Source organism: Falco naumanni, chromosome Z (assembly GCF_017639655.2).
Source record: "Falco naumanni isolate bFalNau1 chromosome Z, bFalNau1.pat, whole genome shotgun sequence".
Taxonomy (NCBI): Eukaryota; Metazoa; Chordata; class Aves; order Falconiformes; family Falconidae; genus Falco; species Falco naumanni.
Genome location: NC_054080.1, coordinates 51,319,387 through 51,347,167, shown reverse-complemented (window position 1 = coordinate 51,347,167; position 27,781 = coordinate 51,319,387). Strand labels below are relative to the sequence as shown.

The 27,781-nt window shown below is 44.4% G+C and overlaps 1 protein-coding gene across 1 annotated transcript; it reads left to right on the top strand.

The window, feature by feature from the left end:
* Positions 1–502: 502 nt before the first annotated feature.
* On the top strand, positions 503–23,760 carry SNAPC3 (small nuclear RNA activating complex polypeptide 3). The gene is made up of 9 exons (XM_040579779.1): positions 503–940; positions 7,547–7,624; positions 8,895–8,979; positions 10,877–10,981; positions 11,508–11,657; positions 18,941–19,023; positions 20,325–20,489; positions 21,525–21,632; positions 23,305–23,760. Exons 1-9 carry the CDS (start codon positions 669–671, stop codon positions 23,450–23,452), a joined length of 1,194 nt encoding a protein of 397 aa, XP_040435713.1. The 5' UTR covers positions 503–668; the 3' UTR covers positions 23,453–23,760.
* The last annotated feature ends 4,021 nt before the right edge of the window (positions 23,761–27,781 follow it).

The window sequence follows — 27,781 nt, the reverse complement described above, 5'->3', positions numbered from 1 at the left end:
TGTCTGCTGTGGTGTTCTTTGTACATGCCATAAAAAATAATAATAATAATAAAAAAATCACTCCTGGAGCAACAGGAGTACATCATTTATCCCAAACGGCTAGGAAGAAAGTCTGGGATGAACGGGTACATTTTTTAAAGCAATGTCATGACCAGTGCTAGTGAATAGTCACCCACCTGGGGAACCTGGTTTGTTGCGCTACTGAACACCCCCATGCCGCAAAAGAAAGGCTTGGCAAGCATGAGGCTTTCACTTTGGCAGGAGAAAGTGCATTTTTCCAGTGAAGCACGATGAAAGACTGTACTGCTGTAATGCCACAGGCACCGTGCGTTTGTAACGACTGGATATATATATTTTATTTTTTTTTAATTATTATTATTTTTATTTTTTTTTTAAGGGACGCTAGCAGCCCCCCCCCCCGCCCGGGCTGGGGCCGGCACCGCCGGCAGGGCCCCTCCCGCAGCACCCCGGAGCGGCGGGCTGCCCGCCCCCGCCCCCTCCGGCCACGCGGAGCGCCGGGCCGGCCGGCCAGGCCCTCGGCAGCTTCACTGCGGGCCCCGCCGCGGGAGGGCCCCGCCGCTCCCCGCAGAGGCACGGAGCTGAGGCGACCGTGACACGCTAATCGGTGGACTACAGGCCCCATAGGGCCGCGCGTGGGCCCGGCGGCCATGGCGGCGGCCGGGCTGGTGGGGGCCGCGGCCCCTCATGAGGCGGCGGCTGCGGCGGCCGATTATGAGGCGGCGGCGGAGCCGGCGCCCGATTACGAGGCGGCGGAGCTGTACACCCGTGCCTTCCGCCTGGGGGCCTTTGGCCGCCGCTGGAGGCAGCGGCTGGGGCCGCCGGATCTCTCGCTAGCGGCGGCGGCAGAGTCGGACACGGCCGTGGCGGCGGAGCTGGGCTGCGCGGCGGAGACGGCGGCCGAGCTGCGGGCGGTGTGCAGGTGGCCGCGGGGCCGGCGCGGGCGGGGGGGCGGGGGGGGGGGGGCGGCGGGGCCCCGCTGGAGCCGGGCCTCCCGACGAGGCTGCGCGGCCGTGTGCGGGGGGTCGCCGTCCGGCACGGCGGGGCCAGCGGGCGGGCCGACACCGCCGGCGCTGCGGGCGGGGCTGGCGGCCCGGCCCCAGCAGGAGGCTGCGGCCCCGCTGGGTGCCGGCGCGGGGGAGGCCGCGCGGGGCCGGGGCAGTGCGCGCTGCCGCCGGGGCGCCGCATGGGCACCCTGCGGGGAGGGGGGAGGCGCTGCAGCAAAACCGCGCGGAGCGGGATTGCCCCGCCTCTGTGCCCTGCGGGGTTTTATCTCCCGGCTTAGCATGCCCTGAGTCCGTAGAGCATCGTTCTCCTACACGGTGATGCTCCGCTGGCGGAAACTTTTATGTTGTGGCCTCGAGTTAATAAACCGTTCAGTGCTTAACAAGTTACTTAAGTAACTACTTAGCAACATACTGCTTGTTAGGTAAAACGTCCCGTATTGGCACGTGTATGTGGTTCTGGGGGGCCGCAGCTGCAGAGTGAAAGGCGTTTCAGCAAGGAGGAAGAGGCAGGTGTCTGCCTTAGCGCCATTCAGGCGAGTCCTAGTAGCTGGCAGTACATGCTAGCTCTTCAGCTTGGCCTAGGCCCTTACCCTCTGCCGACTTCTGCTAGGCCTCATTTCAGCCGGTAATTCCTACAGGAGGCGTCAGAGCGGAAGGTTTGTCTGTAGCTCATCAGTAAGGAAGACGTGCCTTAGAACAAGAGTTCTGTTACTACCTGTATAGCTTTGTGCAAGTTCTGTCCTCCAGTCTCTGTTTCCTCAAAGGCGCAGAAGTATTTACCGGCCATTTCAAAGGCCAGATGGAGATTGTTCACTTCCATGTACTGTATAGAATGAATGTAGTCTCAGAAGTGTTGTAGAAGGTGTGATTTGATAATGTAGCTAGAATTGCACTACAGATTAAGCTCTTCTTGATGGCTTTTCCTGTAGTGCCCTGCATGCAAGATGCATATGAAAAATGCAGGTCGTGAGCGTGGAGATGAGTACGTTGTGAACATGTCCTTCTAATGTTTTTAGAGTTATACCTCAAGTTATGGGTATAACATGACAGCAAAACCGACATTAGCAACATTATTTGAGATAAAGTTGTTAACTGGACAAAGTTCATTTGATAATTATTGTTTGTTTAAATTATTATGGTACCTCAGAGGTAGGAGTAAGAGGAAGGTAATTTTTCACTTTAGTAAAAGGCAAGAAGCAAACAGAGAATAGGAATAGCAGCACAGGCACGTGGAGTTCACTGTTGGAGCCAAAATATACCTGTGTGAGTGTCGTGTGTAATGGTGAGAGCTTAGTAAGCCATTCAGAAGTCAAGAGATTTAGGGACATTTTTAATCAGGAAGACATCAACACTTAGTGAATTGCATCTGGCCTTGCCAACATAGAAGAAATTTGTCAGACATTCTCGCTTTTTCTAATGCTAGCTTAACTAAAAGAATGCTTTACTTCAGCTGTTGTAGTTCTGGTGAGGAGGATAATTTTTCATCATTACTAGGCTTAGTAAAAACAGAGGCTGATATTAGTATTAAAACCAGTTCATGTATTCTGGTGTGGCAGTAACTGTGAGAATTATTCTGTGAGCTTTCCCAGTACAGATGTCGTCTCCGAGTGCTCCTGTGCTGTGGCTTGTTCTCTGCAGTGACCCTGTTGCTTGAGCCTGTTACAATTTTCACTTGAATTCCAAGCAGATTGTCTATGCTTTGTTGAATTTTCCCGTCATTCATTCTGGTTTTTCTTTTGTTCTGCTTTCTTTAATCTACGACTGGTACATTTTGTCTGCTGTGTGTGTTTGCCAGTGTTACATAGCAATGCTGTCTGTTTGCTGCTGAGTGTACTGTGTAAAGTGGTGCTGTGTAGTGAAAAAGTTAGGGAAGGAAAGAAAGGACAGGTAGTCTGTGCAGGGAGGACAGGGCACATGATCTGGGAGCTGCTTGTCGGCTTTCCAGGAGAATGAAGGTAAACCTACACATTCTGCTGTGACCTTTCCCCTGTGCGGGTTGGAAATCCCAATCCATAATCTCCATTTGCTTTTACATTAAATAATCCTAGCTTCTGGAATCTCTCCTTAACATTAGCCAACCTCAAATCACTACCTCTGATCACTTTCACTGTCTTGCTCTGAGCTGTTTGTATTCCTCCGGTGAGAAGAGATGAAGACGCTGGACTACACCAAGATCTGTTCTATGGTTTGCTGGGGTCACATTTATTATTAGCATAAATATAGTTTTCTAGGCACTGAAGTGAACACATCCTGGATGTAAACACAGATGTTTTCTGACTGTAAACTACTTTTAAGGGAACTTCTAGCAAATGAATGTTTTATTTGGGTAGAGGAGAGATGGGAAGATGTAGATACTCCTGCTATATCTATTTTTAAAATAGTGGTGGGTTAAGAGAATCTTTCATAGACTCAGGGTGAAAATAACCATAGTTAAATCTTTCTTAGAATATAGTGACATAATGTATGTTTAAGTATTCTTGATGATTTAGAGTCTTCTGGTGAGGAGAAATGGTATAATGTTTAAATGCTGTTTAACTCTTTTTGCATCTCAGTGTCTTGTGGTTGATTTTTTTTCTTCTATTTTCTTCGTGGAATGCATTCCTGTGAACTTAACACATGAAAAAAAGTATGGTCTTCACTTACTTGAGTTTAACTCAGTAAGAAGGCTTTGCATACTGCTCAAGTTGTCGTTACAGAGGTTGCTTTTGTTTTCATCAGACTTTAAACAGGTGTAAGATGGTTGGGAGATTCCATCAGTAGTTTTCCAAGGGGTTGGCAAAGTAAAGTTTATTTTTTGTTCAAATTCCTTAACAGTCTGTGAACAAAGAGGTTTACCTTGGGATTCATTATTGGTGTTTGAGTGATTGAAGTGCTTGAACATTGGAAATGCGAAGTTATGTTGCTCTGTTTTGCCTTCTGAGTGATTTGTTGTGGCGTGTGGGGCAGGCTAAGACTCAGATTGATGTGGATTTTAGGTAGGTCAGTGGAGGTGAGGCTACAGGTACCCGATTCCACTTCAGCCCTAATTCACCTTCTTGTTTTATTAGGAGGGGTAGTTGTAAATATCTCTAGGGACGTGTTATAAAGCTGCATTAAGCTAGCATTAACGTCTTAATGTATTAGTATTTAGTGTCTCGTAGTATTAGTGTCTGAAAGGTGATGAAAGTACTGCCTTTAAAGTATATGCAATGTAAAGAGTAATATAAACACTCTACCTGCTTACTATGAAAATACCAGGCAAAATAATAAAGCATCTTCTGATTTCTAAAACTGAGAAAGCTCATTGTGCTGCCAGAATATTCTGAGAAAATTAAAGCCATGTGATTAAAGGCTTCACTAATAGTCTATTTCCATGTCCAAATTTCCACAGTCTTGCCTTTGGCCTTTTTATTTCTAGCCATTTTATTTTTCTAGGGACATGAATTTCATGTAACACTTGGCCTGCTTTTCTCAAGTGAGACCTTCAGCCGTTGTTCCTCATCACTGCTACAGTTCACTTCAGTGTCCATTAAAACAGTATGGCCAGGGTTTTCCCCTCTACCATAATTGAGTGCACTTGAGTTTATTTGTCTTGTGTGCAGGGACTATTCTGTGTGGGCCCACGGTGAAATGCCATGCTTGTGGCTGTCAGGAGTGTATTGGGTGTATGACACTGACTACTTAGCCTTAATTTCTAAAGGGTTTAGCATATACTTCCCATCGTAAAGCCAGGTTTCATCAGGACCATGGACCAAGGACCAAATGTTAGTGATGGGGCTTTTGTGGCTGCAGCGGATTTGCTCAGGAGGAGCTCCAGCATGGCTTGTGCAAAGGGCATACAGCAAAGCCTTTCAAGGCTTCAGTGCATGTGATACAATGACATATGTCATGAATTGTTAGACTGATGCAAAATACTGGAGAAGTGCTCTGTGTGTTAACATTCCTTTAGAAACTGAGGGTTTCTTACTTTCCAGGAGTGACAAATGGCAGTAACTGGGCTCACAGTGGTCCACAGAACTGTCAGGGATTCAGTGGCAGTTTGTAGTAGCTGCCTTTCTGTCCTTGCAAGGAAAAAGAGGACACAGTTTACATGCCAGCTATTTCACATGGTGGCTGCTTGGAGCTGCTTTCTGGAGAACGTTGAGTTTTTTTCCTGCAGCAGGAGATTAGTGGGTATGGTGTAGATACCACAGTCAGAGATGCCAGGCCTAGAGCTGTACAGGAGGGAAGGAAAGCACAAATCTTATTGGTGAGTTCTGACATCGTCTGTATACACAGAAGGGAAATGGGAAACTCACATTTGATGCAGGTGGAACTTCACAATCCTGGGCAACAGGCTTTTTCAGATCCTGCAAATAATGTCTGTGGTGTTTAAAGAACAAAATACACAGCCACTTCTTTGAAATGGCAGGTCTTCAAGTGACTAGGGGCTTTTTAATGAATGGGATAACTGGTTCGTGTGCAGGAAGACTTAGATAAATAGTCTGGTCATGCTGGTTGGGAAGTTGATTCCACAGAAGGGTCATTTGTGATTTGCTTTACCTGTCAGGGGTTGTATGTCACTTCATTAGGTGGGCTGTTCATAACACTAATCTATGCTGAATGGAGAACAGCCCCATCTAAAAGGCTAGTGCTTGCTCTGCATTCTCCAGAGTGCTATTCTCCTCCTTTAATGTTAGTTGGATAACTATTCCTCAGCAGTAGTTCAGTCTGCACTTGATACAGGACTTGCTCAGTTGTCCCTACAGGACTTGCTCAGTTGTCCCTGTCTCCACTTCCTTGAGTGGGGGTTGAAGGATAAGGTTGATTCTCTTTCCAAGAGGTTATAACTAGTTGGTGCATAGTTTGTTTTAAAATGGTGTTTCTGAAGGAATGCCCTTTTCTCAGTAATTCAAACCCAGCAATTTTCAGTTTGAGATGAAACCTGTAGGACACAAAGGTTAATACTCTGTGTACTGCTGGATGGTAAGAAACTAACTAAACAGCAGCAAATTCAAATTATCTTTAATGAAAGGTTACTTTATTGAGTCATCATAACTAGGCCATCTACCCACAACCAAAATTTTTTCTCTGACTTTTGTGTATTGTCAGCTGATACCAGTTAATTCCAGGCTTCGATTTCCTAATGACTATATATTCCTATGCAGGTCCACCCTGAAGACTCATTACTGCAGTGTTAGTATTACCTAGCGTAGTGTTGTTAACATGGGGGACATTATAAGATTGTGGGGAACGTTATAATATTACAATGAAAAATAATACAATGAAATCATAAATTATATTGAGTATTGAGAATAAATTTTACAATCCAAAAATTTTCCCTGGACCTCACAAATGCTTTGGGTGTCCCATAAAGAGATGGGTTTGCACAAGAGTTTGGTGGGATTCCAACTGCACATGGATTTAGGTAATGGTATCAGCTGTGCCTTTATACAGTCTGCAGATGATAGAGACAAAAAAGATCAAGTCTGATTCAAAGTCTAAGATACTTCTCTGTTTTAAATAATACTTTTCAGACTATTTTTAAGTTGTATAAAATTATTTTGTGATTAATACGGAAGTATTACTGTGTTTGAGTCAGCGTTGTTCTATGTTTCTGAAAAGGTAATTGATACCATTATAGTGCCTAATCTGAAGCTTTCAGATGGATGATTTGGTCTGTTTGTGGAATGGTGTAGGGTAACATTATGTTATAGAACTGTGGCAGGGGAACAGATATGGGATCCCACAAGTTTCATTTTTTTGTGGCATGTTTATGAGAAGTTCCATCCTCATTTATGTTATTAAAACTTAACATTTGTATAATCAGTTGAAATTGCTGCAGCCAAAAGCAGTACCACTTTTCCTTTCCAGATCCTGCACTGATTTGTACTACAGCAAAAAAACTGTGGTTAGCTATACTTCGGATTCTGTGCAAACAAAAGAAGAGTGTGGGTGAAAGGATCTGAGGATGGAAAGAAGGATACAAGGAAGAGTGGATGTGTCACTTCTGGCAGAAGTGATGTCCTACTCCCACTGGAAGATATGGCATAAATTCATGCCTTAATACACCAATGACAGATCATGTAAATGTGGTGGCTTGCCCACGTTTGCACCTGCGGAGGGGTGTTGGCTTTACCATGCGGGTTGAGGTTGATGGTTCCTTTTGGTTGAATCTATTTTGCTATATATCATCAGAAAATCTGAGTAGGTGGATGAGATTTTAAAAAGTCATTTTTAGTTTATATAAAGTATCGAGACACATTTTGAATGGGGATAATTAAACCTCTCTAGGCAGCTATGCTTCATTAGGAAGAATGCAAAATAAAGATAAAATTTACCCCGTCTTTCTGAAAGCCATATATAAAGTCCAGAACTCTTTGACTTCTGGTTCTTTATCTCATCAACCGTACTGCCTTTTTACCCTGATTTAGGCTATACAGGCTCTGTCTTGTTTATTTGCTTTTTTCTCTTTGTTCCTTCTAAGCTTCATAGATTTTTTTGTTACAAAGTAAGCATGAAAAAATATGTAATAGGTTTTTTGTTTCTTTTAATTGTCCTAGCCTTGATATGTTACTGTCTTCTGATAAAGAAAAGGACCCAGATGTTATTCCTGAAGACAGCTGTCTGCTAACTCTTCGGTATGTTCGTTATATACTTCATAGTACCCTGATATGGGGTGGGGTGGAAAACAAGTGCAAAAGCATGGCTGGCTGATTGTTCCGTTTCAGGGCAATGGTGTGGTTTCTGAAGCAGAGTCCAGAAATACTCTTAAGGGCAGAAACACCAGCTTATGATAGGATAATTGGTATGAGCCTTCTGCTTGAATGTTACTTAGAATGTTTTTATTATGATATACAAAATATTCCATCTTTGTTATTGGAAGAACTTAGGATTTCTGGACCTAGGTACTTTTGAACTAGTGCCTGAATTTGAATTTGGAGCATGCAAGGAACTTCTCATAATCCTGCAGGAGGTTTCCCCAGAGCCTTGTGAAATAGATCTGTTTAGCTTTGCCTCTAGTAACCCACAGTCACATCGTAACAGTCAAAGTGTAAGTAGTGAAGTTGTAGCCAGATAACCTCTTTATCTAAACCCACTCTTTACAGAATTTGTTGATACTACTGATGCATTTCAGACACTGAGCTATGTATATTAAGTTTCTATCAGTTCGTGAACTTTGAACTCATACTTGACCAGTTCAGGCCTTCGCTGTACTTGAATTTCAGTTTACATATGTTTCAGTTTACTAATGTAAAGGAATGTGTTAATGACTGTGATCAGTGTTGAGTCTGATTGTTACTGAAAACCTTCAGGAAGGTCTAGAGGATAAATAGACTTGTCCTGAAGGTTAAAAGGATTTGGTGTTCATGCAGTAGTTAAATACATGTATTTTAGTAGATATTCTATGTATGATACTTTCTTCCACAAATGATACTGAAGTGTTTTTAGAACAGTATCTGTCATGGGGTTGAGAATATTTGTGGGCTCTTTCTTCTGGTTGCGTGAACATGAATTCGATTTCTCTGAAGTAGGAGGAATAGTTGAAACAGCTTCCTTAAAGGTAGGAAAATGTACTTTCTAGGGGAGCCTCTTCAGACAACATTTTGCTGGTTTTTTTTTTCTTAAGTGTAAAACTAACCTGTAATTTGCACATAAGGGGAAGGAAAAACACTAACTGAAATCCACAAGCCAGCCTGTGTACTACTGGGAAGTAGTATGCTACTACTACTAGAAAGACCACACTTCTGCAGAAGTCAGGAGATAAGTATTGTAAGAGACATACTAAGACAGCCAGAAATCCTCCTCTTTGAAAGCTGCACTGTACTAGCTTCTGTTGTTTAAAAATATACCTAGAGATTCTGCATGGAAGTTGTTGAATGAATTTTGTCCTGTGTTCCTGCCCCTTAGAATTAGAAAGAAGGCATTAGAGAGGAGAGAAGAAACAATTATTGTGGATCGGGCTTGCAGACAAGAAACTCTTACCTATGAGATGGTAAGTTCCCTGTCTTAAGTTCTCTGTCATCTCATAAGATCTCAAGACAGTTCTGCACAGCCAAAATCCAACTTCTTTTGCTTTTTTTCATCACTGTGAACCTCTGTACACTGTAAGTGTTTGCAGGTACAAATTTGCAGGTAATGATTAAGATTAAAAACATTTTATAGAAAGATAGGACAGGAACTCTTCTTACGGTCTGTTAGTACTGAATATAGTAAGGAGGAACACCAGCCCATTACCACTGTATGACTGTTTTTATTTGGTCGCTACTGAAGTGTTGTGTGTGTAATGAGCATCATGTGAAGTTATCATAAAGCCAGATAAAATGTTTTTGCTCATGGAGTCCTGTATTGGAATCTAAGCTTTAATGTGTAAATGATTGTGAGCTAGTTTTTGTAGGGCTGAAGGAGGAAGGCAGTAGGAGCACGGTGGGAGTAACTTCCTAATTCTGAGCTTTGTAACCCAAGTTCCTCAGCTATTCTGAGCTGTCAGGAGTGTAGTGATCAGCCCCTCAAACGCCATCTTGGAATTCCTTTAACTATGCTTAGTAGCTCTTTGGGTTTTTTTCTTTAAGATTTCTTCACAACCATTAAAGCCTTAAAAAGGGAAACTGAAGTTCTTAAATTTTGCATTGCTGGAATCCGTGACTTGAACAAGCAAGCCGTGAACTGTTGTAAAAGTCAGGGTTGAAGGTGTAGTAGGGAAGGAGCCTCACTTGTGACTATTGAACACTTTTTCTCCTTGAGGTTTCGTGATCTGTCACGAGCGATTGTGTTTCAACTCTCCAGAGGCCCAGGCGCATGGTGTAAACATCATGTATCAGCTGAGATGCAACAGCTGTGTTGGGCTTTTAGCCTAGGGCGTATCTGAGAAAATATTTGCAATAGAAATATTCATAAAGGGTTTTGATGAGTAGCGTTTTATTTCTATTTCTGAAAGAGCACGCACATGGTCAGTTATCACATCCTTTAAGCAAGCTGTGGTAATTGGTTTCTGTGTCAGAGCTGGTTGGGAGCACAGTGTCCTAGAACAGGATGAGAGCAATAAGAAATGTCAGTTTGGAACGTGTCGCATGAAGAAGAGAGATGCAAGGGACAGACGACAAGTATCCCTGGACTGAAGTCTCACAGCAGTACACATTCTTGCTGTTAAATCTGAAGTATGCTTCAGGCTGGTTGAAAGTGTTTCTGCAGTCAGTGTTCTCTCTTGATTTGTTGAAAAGGGAGCAAACCAACTGCCACAGAGAAGTGCCCTCCTTCATTCTCACAGCTGGGCTATGCCTTAAACATAAAGTAGGATGGAAATGGGGAAATGCTTTCACTTCTTTCCTAAAACATAGTAGTGTGGCAAGGGCAGCGCTCTATTTTGCGTTTGGATTCTGGAGAAATGGAGACCTCCAGCTATGTCAAGCTTCCCTAATAAGAGGAAGCATCACACTAATTTTTATTTTCATATGCTTCCTCTTATGCCTAGTATCTAGGTCAGCCTTTCTCAGGTTGGGGGTTGCAATCTCCCTTCGCGTGTGAAAGCATTCAAAGAGCATTTCAAAGCATTAAGTGAAGGAAGTTGGTAGCAGTTAGATTCCATGAGGGCAGAGCAGTGGCAAGCTTTAATTCCTTAATGCAGAGTGTCTTAGTAGCCACAGAGTAGCCAGTTATCTTGTAACTGCTGAAAGCACCTCAGCTTCTCCAGAGATGAGGAATGAAGAAGAATGCTTGAAATCAGTAATTACAGCAGGTTCTAATACTTCCATCTTCGACAAGGTAGGCTGCTGTCAGTTCAGAAGGCTACACAGTCAGAAGTGAGTTACAGTTAGAACAGCATTTCTCAGACTTTTGTCCCGGGGCTATGATATATAAGTGGTTGCCAATACATATTTTTTTTTTCTTCCCAGGAATCGCATGCAATTGGAAAGAGGCCAGACAATCCAACAGATCTAGTTGAGGAGGGAGAACTACTTTTAACTCTGAATGTCTTCTATCCTGTCATATTTCAAAAGGCTGGTACTAAATCTTCTAGGTTGTATACTGATGTCTCTTCCCTACTCAGGTAGTATGTTGCTTTCCCAGCAGTTAAAATCAGTGAGTCCACTGAGGAAGCGTGGTAAACCCTTCAACTGTGGTAACTTTTTAAAGGATTTTCAGAATCTGCCTTTCATTCTGTTAGCGGTTTACAGAAGGAAATTTTTACAGTAATTATTCAGCAGTTAATTGATTTCACAGAAAGCTCAAAATCTGAAACTAAATACATAAAAACTAAAGTATTCTTTCTGGATTTGGGATGAATGTGCTTAGACTTTATATCTTTTGGGCACTTTCTAATGGGGATTGTAATTTTTGAGTTTATGAATGAAACTAATAAATGGCAGCCTTAGGAGAGGCTGAGGTAAGATGCTGTTAAAAATCTTGTACAGAGAGGGGGTGTGCTGTGTGCTGCCATTACTGACCTCAAGCTATCAACTGAAGAGCAGTACTGATGATAACAAGTGATTTTTAATTGAAGCTTATATGCCCTTTTCTTTGTAGCATAAACACCACAAACCCTATCAGACAGTCCTTGTACTGGGCAGCCAGAAGCTCACTGAGCTGAGAGACTCAATTTCCTGTGTCAGTGACCTTCAGATGGGTGGTGAGTTCAGCGCTCAGCCAGATCAAGCACCAGAGCACATCAGCAAGGTAAAATGTTCTATGTGGAAACCTCTACATGTGCAGGAGCTTTGAGAATATACAGGAGAGAGGGAGGCAGAGTTTTGCTCTGATGTTTTTCAGCAGTAAATTGGTTCTGCCTGTGGGTGGCACTGCAAGTTAATACTTCCTGGTAGCACTACCAAGCTGATCTGTTTTGTTCCATGTCAAGAAAAACACCATTAATGCTACCGCTGGGATGTAGTAACACTGGTGGTGAGTTTTTGCATAGATGTACCCTGTGGACTAACTTGACTTTAAGCTATGGTCTAAGACACCAGAGGCAGTAGAAAACAATCTACAGATCATCCCCCTTTGAACTTAGATGCTTTGGTGTTTGGAGTTGGGTGCCGATCAAAAGTAGGAATGAAGGTTATTCCCCTCTTGCCCAATTGCCAGGTGTGCTCTGGGGATATGCAAAAGGGGTCAATAAAGAGAAAGTACTTTAATTGAAAATACTAAAAATGCATCTTTTCAATAATATATCACATATAATGGTTCAGGTTGGAAGGGACCTCTGGAGGTCATCTGGTCCAAGCTCAAGCAAGGCCACCTACGGCCAGTTGTTCAGGACCATGTCCAGGCAGCTCTTGGATATCTCCAAGGATGGAGATTCCACAGTTGTCTGGGGCAACTCTACCAGTGCTTGGTCACCCTCACAACGAAGTGTTTTCTGATGCTCAGAGGGAACCTCCTGTGTTTCAGTTTGTGCCTAATGCCTTTTGTCCTGTCACTGGGCACCAGGGAAAAGAACCTGGTGTTGTCCTTTTTGCATCTTGCATAGAGGTATTTATGTGTTAATAAGGTCCCCCCTGAACCTTCCTCTTCTCCAGCTGAACAGTCCCAGCTGTCTCAGCCTCTCCTCATAGGAGAGATGCTCCAGTCCCTTCATCTTCATGGCTGTTATGGGACTCTCTCCAGTATGTCCATGTCTCTTACTGAGAGCCTCAGAACTGGACAGAGGACTCCAGGTTTGGCCTCACTAGCTGAGTAGAAGGAAAGGATCACCTCCCTCAACCTGCTGACAATACTTTGTCTAATGCAGCACAGAATCCTGTTTGTTGTCTTTGCTGCAAGGGCACGTTGCTGGCTCACAGTCAACTTGGTTTCTATCAGGACCCCCAGGTCCTTTTCTGCCAAGTTCCTTTCCAGCTTAGGGGCCCCCAGTACCAAATGGTGCATGGGTTGTTCCTCCTCATGTGCAGGACCTTGCACTTCTTGCTGAAATTCATGAAGTTGGCCCATTTCTCCAGCCTGTCGAGGTCCCCCTGGGTGGCAGCATGGTATATCAACCACACCTCCCAGTTTTGTGTCAGCAGCAAACTTTCTGAGGGTGTGCTCTGCCCCCATCATCCAGATCATTAATGAAGATGTTAAACAGAACTGGACCTGGTGCTGACCTCTCAAGTACTCCACTAGTTACTGCCTTCCAACTAGACTTTGTTCCACTGTTTATTACCCTTGGGACCCAGCTGTTCCGCCAACCTTATGTATTGATAATATAATATATTATCAATATAATAGGCATCAAATAATATATGACATACAAGCTGAGAGAAACCAGAGGATTTCACATACTTGTATACACAATAGTGAAGAGGTAATACATTCTTGTTTAAGGAGACTGAAATGCATCCCAGATACTAGTTTTTCATTTACGTAAAGTAAATGGAAGAGTCTTTCTGCCACTACCTAGTAAAGCACTAGCTGGTTAGTTCTGAGACCAGACAGTTCTGAGACTCTCCTCCTGGGGATGCAGAGGAGTCATGTGAGGCTGTCATGGCCTCAGCAGGGTTGGATTTAAGTTTCCTCACCTCAGTAATTTCCCCAAAGTAAAGTGCATGCCACCATGGCTGGCCTCCCAGCAGGAGCTGTTAATGAGTGGTGTGCATTCATTCAATTTACTTGTTTTCCTCAAGCATGATTGTTAATTTACAGTTTGCATTGAAGTATAGGCTCAGTATGTGGTAAGTCTTCACAATAAAATTTGCAAGTTGCTTCAGAAACCAGGTAATGAGCCATTGGTGGGGAAGAATTTTCTTCCTTTCAGTCTAGGAAGTGGCACCATGACCTGCCAAAAGTATGTTACCTTTTCCAAATAGAGAAAATTACTTCTGTTTATTTTAGGGATATTAAAGAGACTGATACAAATAAGAATGGTGCTCTGGGAGTCTGCAGGAAAGAGGCTGTGTAAGTAAGTTAGGTGTTGATGTCAGCTTCTGCTTCTCTTGAATTACCACTTGAGTACACAGGCTGAGCACAAGGATCAAGTTGCTGCTCTCATCGGTTAAGTAAACAAGTGCAGCTTGTCAGCTGGTACGGACAGAGTTAGAGAGACTTTCTGGATTTTATTGGCATAGATAGGCCTAACTTCTCTTTCATTCCTGCTCCTTTTGAGTTTTGTGATTTTATTTTTTGCTTTTTCTTCATTGGGCAATGATTAAAGGGATGAAATTTAACAAGTCCAAACGCTGGACTCTGCATCTAGGGTGGAGTAATGCCAGGCACAAGCACAGGCTGGGAGAGGAGCGGCTGGAGAGCAGCCCTGCAGAAAGGGGACCGGGGGTGCTGGTGGGCATTAAGCTCACTTGGGTCAGCAGCGTGCCCTGGCAGCCAGGAGGGCAAACCGCGTCCTGGGGGGCACCAAACACGCCGTAACCAGCCGGTCAGAAGGGGGGATTATCCCGCTGCATTCAGCGCTGGTGCAGCCTGACCTTGGGTACTGTGTGCAGTTCTGGGCCCCGCAATTCAAGACTGATGTGAAGGTACCCGAATGCATCCAGAGGAGAGCAACAAAGCTGGTGACAGGGCCGGAAGGCATGTCCAATAAGTAATGGCTGAGAACTGTGTCATTTCCTGGTTTAGAGGAAAGGAGTCTGAGGGGTAACCTCATTGCTCTCTACAGCTTCCTAAAAGGGTAAAGTGGAGAGGGAGGTGCTGGTCTCTTCTCCCTGGGATCCAGAGATAGGATGTGTAGGAATGGTTCAAAGCCGTGATGGGGAGGTTTAGACTGGACATTATGAAACATACCTTTACTGAGAGGGTTGTCAAATCGTGAAACAGGCTTCCTAGGGCGGTGGTCAGTGCCCCACAGCTGTCAGTGTTTAAGAGGCATTTGGACAATGCCCTTAATAACATGCTTCAACTTTTGGTCAGCCCTGAGTTGGTCAGGCAGTTGGACTTAGTGATCATTATAGGTCCCGTCCAACTGAAATACTCTGTTCTGTTCTATTATGTGCCTTGTTTGGTTTGGTTTGTTAACAAACCCCTTAGTAAAACCAGCATCAGGGGGATGTTTGAGAGAACTGGGCAGTATTGAGGTATTTCCTCATATATGGATACTTTTAACAAGGATCCTGGATACTTCATGTGGTTACTGCTAGTGGTAGGGTTCCCTGGAAAAATGTAATAGGGCATCCCTCCTTGCAAAGTGAAGCCTAATGCAGAGTCCAGGAGGAAGGAATGTCTGAGTCATACCTCTGGCCAACACTAATCAAGCTCCCAAGAAGTTTTTAACAGTGGCTCTCTTCTGTTCACTATGACAAACAGCTGTTTTCTGAAGTTTGGAGCAGCTTTAAAGGACTAGCTAACTCAGAACTGCTGTGACCCACAGAAATTCCTAGGGAGGTGTCAGAGCATGGCAGTACTTAACGTTTTGTGGTTGGAGAGCCAGGGATGGTGGCAATAACAGAGCCAAAACAAACTGTCTGAATGTAAAACACATTCCTACTGCTGTGCCTTTGTGCAGGTCACCTGCAGTCATGGATCCCATCTCTGGCCCCAGTGTCTGTGTTTCCCATCTTTTGACATGTTGGAGTTAATAGCTTAAAGAGACCTCTGGCCACAAATGAGCATTCATTCTCTGTTAATAAAGACATATGAGACTGGTCTGGGGATCCAGAGTGCCTAGTTGTCCATGGTTTTGCCGTTTGGTTCTTATTTAGTCTGCTTATGCCTCTGCAGCCAGCCTGTAAAGTAATTCCTGTTCACTTCTTGCCTTCTACTTGTTCTTTTCCATTGTAAGCTCTTGCAGGTCATAGGCTGCTTCTCAACAGACATGTAAAAAGTTCATCAGGATTCTGTGACTTAATGAGCAAGTTACAGAATTGGAGTGAGCTGGTCACCATGTTAATCATGGAAAGCGACTGCAGTTACTTAATTTGTGCAATGATGCCTGTGTTCTTGTTCTCTGTTTTTGTAGAAATTTGTAACTGCTATAGTGGGTGTAGAAATAAGAACACTAAAATAAGCTGTAATGGCTTGAGCACAGTATCAGCAGAGCAGCTGCCTAGCTGGCAGTCATATAAACCTTGTTGTCACATCAGCATCTAAAACCAGTGCAAAGCTTTTCTTAGAAATCTGTACAGCGACATCTCTTAAGCACTTTAGATTTCTAAATTATATCGTATTATATTATTATAATATAAGAATATAAATATAAAAAATACAAAATCAGTATATTACATTATCCTGACCCAGCTGGTGAGTGAGCCAGCCAGGGGAAATGCCTTGCTGGACCTGCTGTTTATGAACAGGGAAGGACTGGTGGGTGACATAGGGGTAGGAGGATATCTTGGGCATAGCAGTTGCAAGATTAGAGTTTTCAGTTCTCAAAGTAGTGATGAGGGGGGTCAGCAGAGTCACTGTCTTGGACTTCCAAACAGCCAACTTTAGCCTGTTTAAGAGCCTGGTTGACAAGGTCCCTTGAGATACAGTCCTGAAGGGCCAGGAAGGCTGGACATTCTTCAAGAAGGAAATCTTAAAGACACCAGGAGTGGGCTGTCTCCATGTGCCAAAAGGTGAGCCAGTGTGGAAGAAGACCTGCCTGGCTGAACAGTGAGCTTTGGCTGGAACTTGGGGTGGGGATGGGGCGGGAAAGGAGGGTTTGCCACCTTTGGAAGAAGGGGCAGGCAACTCTGGAGAACTATAAGGATGTTGTGAGGTTATACAGGGCAAAGATCAGAGATCCGAAAGCCCAGCTAGAACTCAGGCTGGCCACAGCTGTAAAAGATTAAAAAAAATGTTTCTGCAAATATATTGGAAACAAAAGGAGAGCAGAGGTCTATCTGCATCCTTATTAGATGTTGAGGGGGAACATTGCAAGGAAGGACAAGGAAAAGGCTGAGGTACTTAATGCTTTCTTTGCCTTGGTCTTTAATAGTAAGACCAGTTACCCTCTGAGTACTCAGCCCTTGAGCTGGAAGATGAAGATGAGGAGCAGAATGAAGTCCCCATGGTCCAGGAGAGAACAGTTAGTGACCTGCTGCTGCACTTAGACACACACAAGTCTATGGTGCCAGATGGGGTCCACCTGAGGGTACTGAGGGAGCCGGTGGGGGAGCTCACCAGAACACTCTCCATCAGTTATCAACAGTCCTGGCTAACTGGGGTGGCCCCAGAAGACTGGGGGACAGCCAGTGTGACACCCGTCTACAAGAAGGATGGACCTGGGGACCTGCAGGTCTGTCAGTGTGACCTCAGTGCGGGAGAAGGTTATGGAGCAAATAGGCACATCCTGAGCGCCGTCACACAGCACGTGCAGGACAACAGGGGGATCAGGCCCAGCCAGCATGGGTTTATGAAAGGCAGGTCCTGCCTGACAAACTTGATCTCTTTCTATAACAAGATGACCCACCTAGTGGATGAGGGAAAGGCTGTGGGTGTTGCCTACCTGGATCTTAGTAAAGCCTTTGACACTGCCTCCCATGACATTCTCCTGGCTGCTCATGGCTGGGATGGGTGTGCTCTGTGCTGGGTTGAAAGCTGGCTGGATAGCCTAGTCCAAAGACGGTGGTGAATGCAGTGACATCCAGCTGGCAACTGGTCACAAGTGGTGTTCCCCAGGGCTCAGTCCTGGGGCCAGTCCTGTTTAATGTCTTTATTGATGATCTGGATGGGGGGACTGAGTGCACGCTCAGTAAGTTTGCAGGTGACACCAGGCTGGGGGGAGTGTTGCTGTCCTTAGGGCAGGCAGGCTGTGCAGAGGGACCTGGGCAGGCTGGAGCGATGGGCCGAGGCCATTCCTGTGCGGTTCAACAGGGCTCAGTGCCGGGTCCTGCCCTTGGGTCACAGCAGCCCCACACAGCGCTACAGGCTGGGGCAGAGCGGCTGGAAAGGGCCTGGTGGGAAAGGGCCTGGGGGTGCTGGTCCACAGCCGGCTGGGCGTGAGCCAGCAGTGTGCCCAGGTGGCCAAGGCGGCCAGCAGCACCCTGGCTGGTACCAGACACGGTGTGGCCAGCAGGACCAGGGCAGCGATGGTCCCCCTGTACTGGGCACTGGTGAGGCTGCACCTCGAACGCTGTGTTCAGGTTTGGGCCCCTCACTGCAAGAGGGACGTTGAGGTGCTGCAGCGTGGCCAGGGAAGGGCAGCGGAGCTGGGGAAGGGTCTGGAGCACAAGTCCTATGAGGAGCAGCTGAGGGAGCTGGGGTTGTTTAGTCAGGAGTGGAGGAGAGTCAGGGAGAAATTTACTGTTCTCTACAGCCACCTGAAAGGAGGTTGTAAGCAAGTGGGGACAGGTCTGTTCTCCAACATAACAATGGCAGGGCAAGAGGGAAAAGCCTCAAGTCGGGCTGGGGAGGTTTAGATGGATCTTCGGAACAGTTACTTCACTAAAAGAGTGGTTGTTACTGCACAAGCAACAAGGCTTTTACCATCACATACCAGGTTAACCTCAGTAGGTAGTTACCACACCTTGCCCCAGCACAGCCACCAATCCCCTGCAAGGTTTCAACAGTTCATTTACTGTTTGTGCTGTTTCTTCATCCTCTTCAGGCCAGTCCACCCTGCTTCTTGCCTCTGCTGCATCCTTCTCTCTCCTCCATCCAGGGCACACTCTCTCCTCCCTCTGCTTCTCCCAGGTCTCTCATCATTGGCCACCCTTCACACAGTCCTTAGAGCTGTTTAACTGCTTCACAGGAACCAGCCACAGCTGCATGTTATCCACCTCAGCCAACCCACCACCCCTGAAGCAAGCCCGTAGCTGTATATTATCAATGTTAATTAACCTGCCTTCATTCCTCTGTAATTCCTCTACAAGTGGTCAAGCACTGGAACAGGGAGGTGGTGGAATCACCATCCCTGGAGGTGTTTAAAAAACACATAGATAGCAACATGGTTTAGTGGTGGACTTAGCAGTCCTGGGTCAGTGGCTGGACTTGGTAATCTTAAAGGTCATTTCCAACCTAAGTGATACTATGATTTTGTGGATTTTGACATGTTCTTTTGTTTAATCTCTCATAACACTAATGCAGACTTATCTCTTTCTCTCTCTCAGGATCTCTACAAATCTGCTTTCTTTTATTTTGAAGGCATCTTTTATAATGATAGACGATACCCAGAGTGCAGAGATCTGAGCAGGTATAGTATTTATAGATGTTGACTAAGGAAAACCTTAAGGGACAGGAAATTTATTTAATTTTGTTCATGATTTCTGGTGTTTTGAAGACTGGAACGTCTAGTGTATGAAGCTGGAATGGACTTTGTTTACTATCTTTTCATGTGGAATTGATTCTTACATAGAGGTTTAACTTTACTTGCTTTGCTTTTTCCTTCCATTCACTTCCTTTCTGAAAAAGGGATGAATGCATTTTTTCCCCACAAATTTTGTTTTGCTTGTTGGGATGGGATTGCTGTGGAAAGTGCAAGCTGCCAGTCTGTACTGGCTTTTTAAGTGCCCTCCCTTGTTGTGATGACCACCAGAAAACTTGCCTGTGAGGTAGAAGATGTGTCAGAAAGACAAGCTCAGCTGTGTAGAAGTAAGATTTCTGCTCAGTCTTGAAAACAAGCTAAATGCCTTCATGGTAAAGTCAACAAGGGGACTGTGTGACTGTTGTGAGAAGAAATCTGAGATGACATTGCCAAGAGTCTCTGGGATCTCTTGTTTGGATCTATAGCTCACGCTGGTTGAGCACAGGTCATGTCCATTTAAACTATACATAGTGGTTTATTTTAAGGAAGTATGGGCTTGCTGACACACTAGTGAGATTTAGGAGATCAAGATGTTAAAATGGATGGAAGAGCTGTGAGTTTGGAATCTGTTCTTGATATGCCAGACTTAAGTGTGACTTCAGAGAAATTATTTTGCCACTTCTCTTTCTGTCCGTGAGCAGCAGTGGCCTTCATGGAAGGGTTTGTGATAACATACATAGTTTATAGAAGTGAAGTATGTAGGAATATGCTGAAAAGCCAAGAAAAAATTGCAGCAGTGGCCGGTGCCCTTCGAGTGCTAAATTTTGGAAATGTAACTGTGCAGTTGGCAGCTTTGTGTTTCTCCTTGGCAAAACCAAAAAAAGCTTTATAATAGAGTTATTGACCAAGGGAGCAAAAATGACCTGCTGGTAACTTTAATTATTGGAATGCTTGAGAACTGTTGCACTTGCAAACCAGACCTGGATGGGTGTCATCAGGAGCTTACACTCTCAGGAAGGTGCCTGGTGGGGATTTAAAGATGGGTGTTCCACAAGAACAGTGCACAGTTCTGTGGGGCAGTGGTATTGCTGTAAAATTACCTTAAATTATTACAAAATGTTGCAAGGTGTTTTGATTTCCATCTTTTTAACTGTGTCCCAGTGAAGAGTTTTGCATGTTCCCCAAGGCCTTCCTTTTCACTGCATTCACAGTTTATAGCATTGCTATGCTGAATACCTTTCTGTTTTCAGGACAGTTATTGAGTGGTCAGAATCTCATGACAGAGGCTATGGAAGTCTTCAGTCTGTTAAAATGGAGGACTACACATTTAATGATTTGTCCCTCAAAATTGGCTTTCCATACCTTTTCTGCCATCAAGGGAACTGTGAGCACATCATTATCGTCACAGATATAAGGTAGGTTACTGCTCTTTGGTAGTCCTTAGGCAGTTGAATGCAAGCCTTCTGTGCACAAACTTCAGACATTAAATGCTGAGTATTTGTTAGACTAACTTTAAGATTATTCTGCAGCCTTCTGCAGGGTTTATTTAAGACTTCATTCCATACACGTGACTACTTCTGCAAGGAAGAAAGTAATCTCCGGTACTTTTTTTTTTTTTATAAGTTGTCTGCATAAAAAGATTGCTTTCTAACTAGCATGGCGTGACTATGGTATGGGAGGAATGGCACCCACAGTGAAAAGCACTTTCTGTGCAGAGCCAGTGTGTGGCAGATGAACATGCTGGTTCCGGAGCACCAGGGAGCAGAATGCTGTTAACGGCTCTGGCTGGAGTCAGCTGCACTTGTTAGTTTAGACTTGATGCCGAGGGGAAGGAACTGAAAAGAGAACAGAGAAGTGGAAATAGTGGGCTGAGGTGGATAGGCAAGGGAGAGAAGGAGGAGATGATAAAGGTGGCAACCCCATCAACAGAACTGCTGTGTCCTCTGCTCAGTGCATAGCAGGTAGAGAGAGCACTCCTCTGATTGTCTGTAGTGGGTGACAGATAATTTTTGGTTTCCAGAAGCCTAATGTATCTAAGCATTGTCAATAAATGATACCTCCCAAGAGGAACACAACCCAAAGAAGGGCATAGATGTTGCAAGTAAATGATCTCGGGATTACAAACCTCTGAACATTCACCTGGTGACGATTTTGCCTGTTGGTTAGTCTATATAAGAGATAAAACCTTTGAAAATACCATCTAAAATAGATGAAGACTTCTGAGTTACTGCACAAGCTGAATTTACTGCTGACCATAAAATCCAGAGATGGTGCAGCTAGCAGTCTATCCTGAGGCCTTCATCTGTGTTGAAATGCTAAGCAGAAATCTAGTCATAGTTTACACAGGAATGTAAATTATGCCTTATCTTCAATGTCCATGCTTATATCCAGATAAATTCCGACACTGCTGAGTCTTTATTGTATTTTATGCATTATTTATTTCCCTCAAGGCTCATTCATCATGATGACTGCCTGGACAGGAACCTCTATCCCTTGCTGATGAAGAAACACTGGTTATGTACCAGAAAATGCTTTGTGTGCAAAATGTATACAGCCAGGTAAGCTACGTTCTCATTCCTCTTAAATGAGTCTTTCTAGGTGCTGCTACTAACTTGAAAAAAATAATTAAAAATCAAAGCTCTGTATATATTTGATAAGGTGTGTGAATAATCTTCATGCAAGTATTTTGAAATCTTACTCCTCAAGCAGCTGTCCACTCTCTACCCAGGAAAAGGCCTCCTGCAGGTAGCAGTCATTTGGAGATGATGATTCAGGTCGATCAAAAGAAATGATGAAGTGGCTAATTATTTGACTCACAGAGCTTTCATTAAATCTAGCATCTGAGTAAAGGGAAGCATGGATCTGTCCAACTTGAGTATGGTAAAATCTAGGTATTTTTTCAGAAAGGCGTATAGCATTGCCCACAGGTAACCCCCTAACCCTCTACCTGAAAACCCTGCTGTGCAGCTGTACTTGAAGGAACTTTTTTGTGATGCACAGATTTTCTGCAGTTAAGAGAGTAGAATGTGAATTTGGTGCTCTTTATCTGCTTTAGTGCTGTTTACTTAGACATGATAAAGCTTTTCAATAGACACAGTAGAAATTTCTCTACAGGATTTCTACAGACTAGGCTAGGCTCTCTGATTTTATAGGTCTGAATGATGTATTTACAAAAATACCCACTGCTCCTTTTTTCCCCCCAGAGCAGCTTACAGTCTCAGCCTCAGTTTGACACAGCAGCTGTGTCCTTGTTATCTTGCTTGTTTGGCCTTAGACTTCCCTGGAATCAGGCAAGGAGCCAATTCCGCTTGTGATGGGAGCCCATCCTAGCGTTCCTAGCAGAGCCCCTAGGATGCCTTCACAAGCAGCTATAATCTGTGAGGCATTTGGCCATAAGGGGAGGTGGAGCCAAAGGGTCAATATGGGGGAAAGATGGGATGGGGAGGGCATTACCAGAGGTGATGTAAATGCATTAAATTAAAACCAGGATAAAGCACTAAGCTGAAGTGGGGAGATGCTAAACCATGGGTGGCAGAGCTGCTTTGGCTGGCTGTCCTGCGTATTTTAATCTGTGCAGATAGCATCTAATCACTAGAGGCCTTGAGCTGTCGTGGCCGCTGAGTGCTACCATAAATTAATTGCTCGGTGGCATGGCAGGCCCTCCTTGTACTGGCGCCTGTGTTCATGTTAACTCCAGTGCTTGCTGGAGTATGCAGCAATCTTCTCCTTGTCTTGTCTGCATCATCCAGGTGCTTCTTTTGGAGTCGTAAATGGATTTGTTACTACTCAAGAGTAGTTTGGGTCAAGTCATGTGTCTGCTCTGTATCACAGTTTCTTGCCTTAAGGGAAAACAGATTTTTTCTTTCATTACTTAAATGGTCATAGGGTGGACAGAAGATTCTTGTTAATTTTGGGGTGGGTTGGGTTTTTTTTTTCCGGTTAGGCAGTGTACCAGCTACCGCAGGTTAGAGGAGTTCCTCAGGAAATGCTGCTGTAGCAGTGTAAGGTAGCAGCTGGGATTGGCACTGAGTGGGTGTGAGTTTGGAAAAAAAGCTGTATGCCTGGGGTGGGAAATAGACAATATAGGCAGTACCTGGTCAATATAACATTAATTATTGACGTTTGTCGCTGCCATCCCCAACTCCAGGTAAAACGTTGAGATGTTTGTCACAAGTGAGATTCGCAAGTGTTTGACTCACACAGAAAATACTTGTATTTTGTAACCTGCAGGTGGGTAACCAACAAAGACAGTCTGGCACCAGAGGATCCTTGTTTCTTCTGTGATGTTTGTTTTCGGATGCTCCATTATGATGTGGAAGGCAATAAACTGGGGGAGTTTCTTGCGTATCCTTATGTCGATCCTGGGATTTTCAGCTGAAACTGACGTGAGCTAGTGTGGTGGGCTGGATGCCAGGTGCCCACCAAGCCGCTCTGTCACTCCTGTCTGCAAAACAACAGGGTAGAAAATAAGATGGAAAAAAATAAACTCGTGGGCCAAGATAAAGGAAGTTTAATGAAGCAATAGCAAAAGGTGTGTCTGCAGAAGGAAAACAGACGATGTTACTGTCTAATTCCCATCAGCAGGTGATGTTCAGCCACTTCCCAGGAAGCAGGGCTTCAGCGGGCGTAGCAGTTGCTCCGGAAGACAAATGTCATAAATAACGAATGTCCCCCTTCCTCCTCCTTTCCCTTTAGCTTTCATACCTGAGCAGACGGCATGTGGTATGGAATATCCCACAGGCCACTTGGGCTCAGCTGTCCTGCCTATGTCCCCTCCCAAGACCTTGCCCACCCCCAGCCCACTGGTGTGTGTTGGGGGAAGGTTGGAGAGGCAGCCTTGGTGCTGTGTGAGCGCTGCTCAGCACTAGCCAAAGCACTGGGTGTTACCACCACCTTTCCAGCTACCAATACAAGCACGGTGCTGTGAGGGCTGCCGTGGGGCCCAGCCAGACCCAGTACAGCCAGAATTAATTCAATGAGCTACGTTGGTGAATCAGTTACTCTGGCTGTTCAAACCACCAGACAGCTTGAGTTTTGAGCGTACTGCTGGGGTTTGTGTTAGGCTTTTAATTCTCTCCCCTTAGGTCAAAGGAGCTCTTTGCACTTGAAGTCTTGCTGGCGTGCTTTTCTGACTAAGTATGGTTTTAAGAGATAAGTTAGCATGGAAAAATACTCTTAGACATCTACTTGATTTTAATCCGTTACATCTTTTTTTTTAATGCACTGACAAAAATACAGTAGTTTGGAGACTATGGACTCTAAAAATATGGATGTTTAAAGACAGAATACCTTGCAAAAGCATCCCTGGTCTTAAGAATTTGTGTGCATCTAAGTCTCTGTTAACCTTGAAGGATGAAAACAAAGTGTTTGGACACCTTACCTTGAAAACTCTGGCAGGTTGTCATCTCTGAACAAGGGTGGATAGCACTGCATTTGTGGGGAGCAGAGCGTTTTCTGAGAGAAGCTCAGAATCCTTGTTAACTTTTAAGGTCTTTCCTGCAAACAGGGCATGATTGCATCTGTAAGCCACTGCTGTCCTTGTGTTCTGAAGACTGATCCTGTGAAGAATAAACTACGTTTCCCTGGTTACGGAATTGTAGCCTGCCTTTCAAACAGCTGTTAACTGTTCACAGTGTGTGCAGTTTTAACTGTTCATAAAGTAGAGTTCATTGTGCATTTCTTTTTTTCAGTATCATTATGTTGTTGTAAATATTGTTGGGTTTTATTAAAATGTGACCGATTTGTACTTGCTAGTCTTGATGTTAAGTTGAAACTGCTTGCCAAGACAGAACATACTTATCTAGTGCCTTGCTTTTTAAAGTAATCTGCAATTCAGAGGATTTTAGTAGGCATAATTGCTGTTAAGTAAAGCTATTAGCACTAACTGCTTTCTTTTTGAAAGCTTCAGCTAGTTCTCAAAAAAAGTCTCATTCTGGTTGGTGAAAGAGACAACCAGCTCTGATAACCTCTACACAGAAACGTACTTGACAAATTACATTGTATTCAGGTCCTGTGGCCACAGATTGTGTAAGCGCTCACTTGATTATCTGAGATGTCTTGAAACAAAAGTGTCTTAAGCATTTGCAGGACTTTATGCATCACTCTCATATCTGACTGCTTTCCAGTGGTGTGTTAGCTCAGCCAGCTGTTGGCCAGTGTACTTTGGTAACAGGGTAGTGAACCAAGCACTTGTAGCAGCAGGTGGTGGTAGTTCTCTTACCCTTCAGGAATCTGCCGAAGAGGGAGCGCCCTTCCTGCCACAACAGTTGCCAGTTAAACTGCTAGGGCTGGACTGCTTTGTGGTGCTGTAGCAGCTGCTTTAAATACCCCACGTGGAAAAATTACTGAAGTTGTATTATAATATTAAGGAAATTTTAGGGTAAAACTGCAGCTGCTACTTCCAGGGTGGAATATAGTTGGTATGCACAGGATCTACTCACCAGTAGTTCCCCAGGCAACACAACTTGCAACCTTAGGACATGCCAAGAGAAGGTGAAGGGCAGCGGGGGGGAGGAGCAGAGTGGAGACACTGCGACCAGACCCTGTTGTGCTCCCTGCAGGAAGGGGAGCCTGGTGGTACCATGTACTGATAAACTGCGTAGTAGCTGTCTAACAAGGAAGAGAAGGGAAGGTACCGGCTGCTGAGCCAGCAGCTGCAGTGAGCCAGCAACTGTGGCGAAATTGCTTTCTTTGGATGAACTTTGCTCGTTCTAATTTCATTGTAATACCAAAGCACACCTCCATCTCAAAGCTGCCTGCCTCCAAGGTACGACCACCCCTTAATCAACTGTGCCTTTAAAGGTAAAGCAAGATAAGTTTGCCCCCATCAGTAACAAAAGTCTGTATGACTGGAGTCACTCAAGCTCCACCTGGAATTCAAGAAGTACTATAAAAGTAAGTTAGGAAGGGGAGAAGTTAGGGAAGACTCCATTGTAACTCTTGGTGTTGGTGGATGGGCTGAACCCATCTAACCCATAAGGACGCCTGTCGGGTAAGAACTGTACTCCGCACATTTAATGATGAACTCCAGCTGGCTTTTATTAGTGATTAGATTTTGTGTGTATACTACTTCACACTTGTTCTTGCAGTCAGTGTACTATCAATGGAAATCTGGAACCTTAAATCTGTCATGGATTTTGTATAATAAAAAATTCTCAACTGGGATGCCTTCTGTGTACATTTCTGGAAGCTTGAATAATTGATTTGAGTAGCGAATCCATCAGCGCGCATCCCTGCACAGGGCGGGTGAATCACCCTCCGATGCAGTGTGCTGCCCAGGAAAGTCCCTGTGGTGAGCTCTGACAGGCTGGTTGATGCAAGGGTCTCATCTTTCCTGGGATGTTGACAGACTCGTTGAACTTAAAGCACTGGGGGGGGGGAAACACATACACCCATACATACACACACACCCCGTAGTGTGACACCCTGCAATACAACTCTGGCTGCAACTTCAGTATTTGCCTCATAGGTTGCTAATCTTTCCCTGACCTCCTCCTCTTTCAGCTGTCTCCTGGTAACATGGGACAACACAACAACTCAGTCCTATCCAGTATTCAGGCAGATCGTGTAGACAGCTGGCATCATTCTGAAGATACTGTTTGCTTTTTTGATGGCTGCCTGTGCTGAACTACAAGGCAGCAGTCACTAGGGTTTTTGTGTGTGGTGGTGTTTTGGTTTTTTTTTTCCTTTTTTCAGCAGTAGGCAGAAGGTAGTAGGAAAAATGTGAATTTAGTCTTTCATTAAACTAATTCTGCCTCGGTGTGCTATCTCTCACCCAACCAATTTACCTTCTTTCCAGTAAAAAAGTTACGGTCAAATATATTTCAAAATTGCTGTCCCTGCAGATTAAGGAATTTTTCTAGGGCCCAGTCCCATACTTCCAGTAACACAAAGAGAACTGGCCACAGTCTGGGTGTGGGAGTTGTGCTTAACTACAAAGCAGAGAACTCCTTGTACGAGAAGCTGTGCTTCGTGTGTTCTGGTCCTCTTTCATATTGAATGATTCAACTTAAATGACAAATGGAACAAAAAGTTTACACTAAATTGGTTTTTAAAAGTACTTCACTTCCCGGGAGGTGGGAAGTCACAGGACAGCTGGGTCTGGTCTTGATTTAATGTGTCTGAGTTCTCCGAGTGAAATTCAGCATCATACCCAGTTGCCCATTCGTAGTTAAATTTCTGTGACACCAGTTGGATATTTGTGTTTTGGCTGCGTGTTTTAAATGCATTTAGCGTTTCAGTGATCAAAACTTCCAAACAGATTTACAATGAAAATGAGAAAGTATTTTTAATAATCACTTCTCTGTGTGCTTGATATTTATGCCTTTTGTGATGTTTTTGTCTTCCACAATCAGCAATTTTTTCTTATAAATCTCTTGTTACGTAAACCAGATATAAGGGGTTGGAACCTGAAGATTGTTTGAGTTATATTTAAACTTCAAAGGCCCTGCCTGCTGACAGGTGACTTGTGTCTGTACTTGGTGGGGGCAGCAAAAAGGCTGGAGTATAAAAACTGTAGTTGAATCTGGAAAGCATTAACCTGAATCTCTGTTGGCTTTTTACTTTGATCTTCTTTAAATGCTTAGTGATTTGGCAGCATGAACCTTTGTAACTTACTTCAGACTTCCAAAAGGTCTTGGAGATTCTCTCCCTAATGAAAGTTTTTGCCTTGCTGACAAGAGGGTGATGTTGAGGAAGAGGAGAGGCC

Coding starts and splice junctions, on each gene's coding strand:
- SNAPC3 (XM_040579779.1), top strand. CDS start 669: ATGGCGGCGGCCGGGCTGGTGGGGGCCGCGGCCCCTCATGAGGCGGCG. Junction 19,024..20,324: donor GAGTGCAGAGATCTGAGCAG/GTATAGTATTTA, acceptor TTCTGTTTTCAG/GACAGTTATTGAGTGGTCAG. Junction 20,490..21,524: donor ATTATCGTCACAGATATAAG/GTAGGTTACTGC, acceptor ATTTCCCTCAAG/GCTCATTCATCATGATGACT.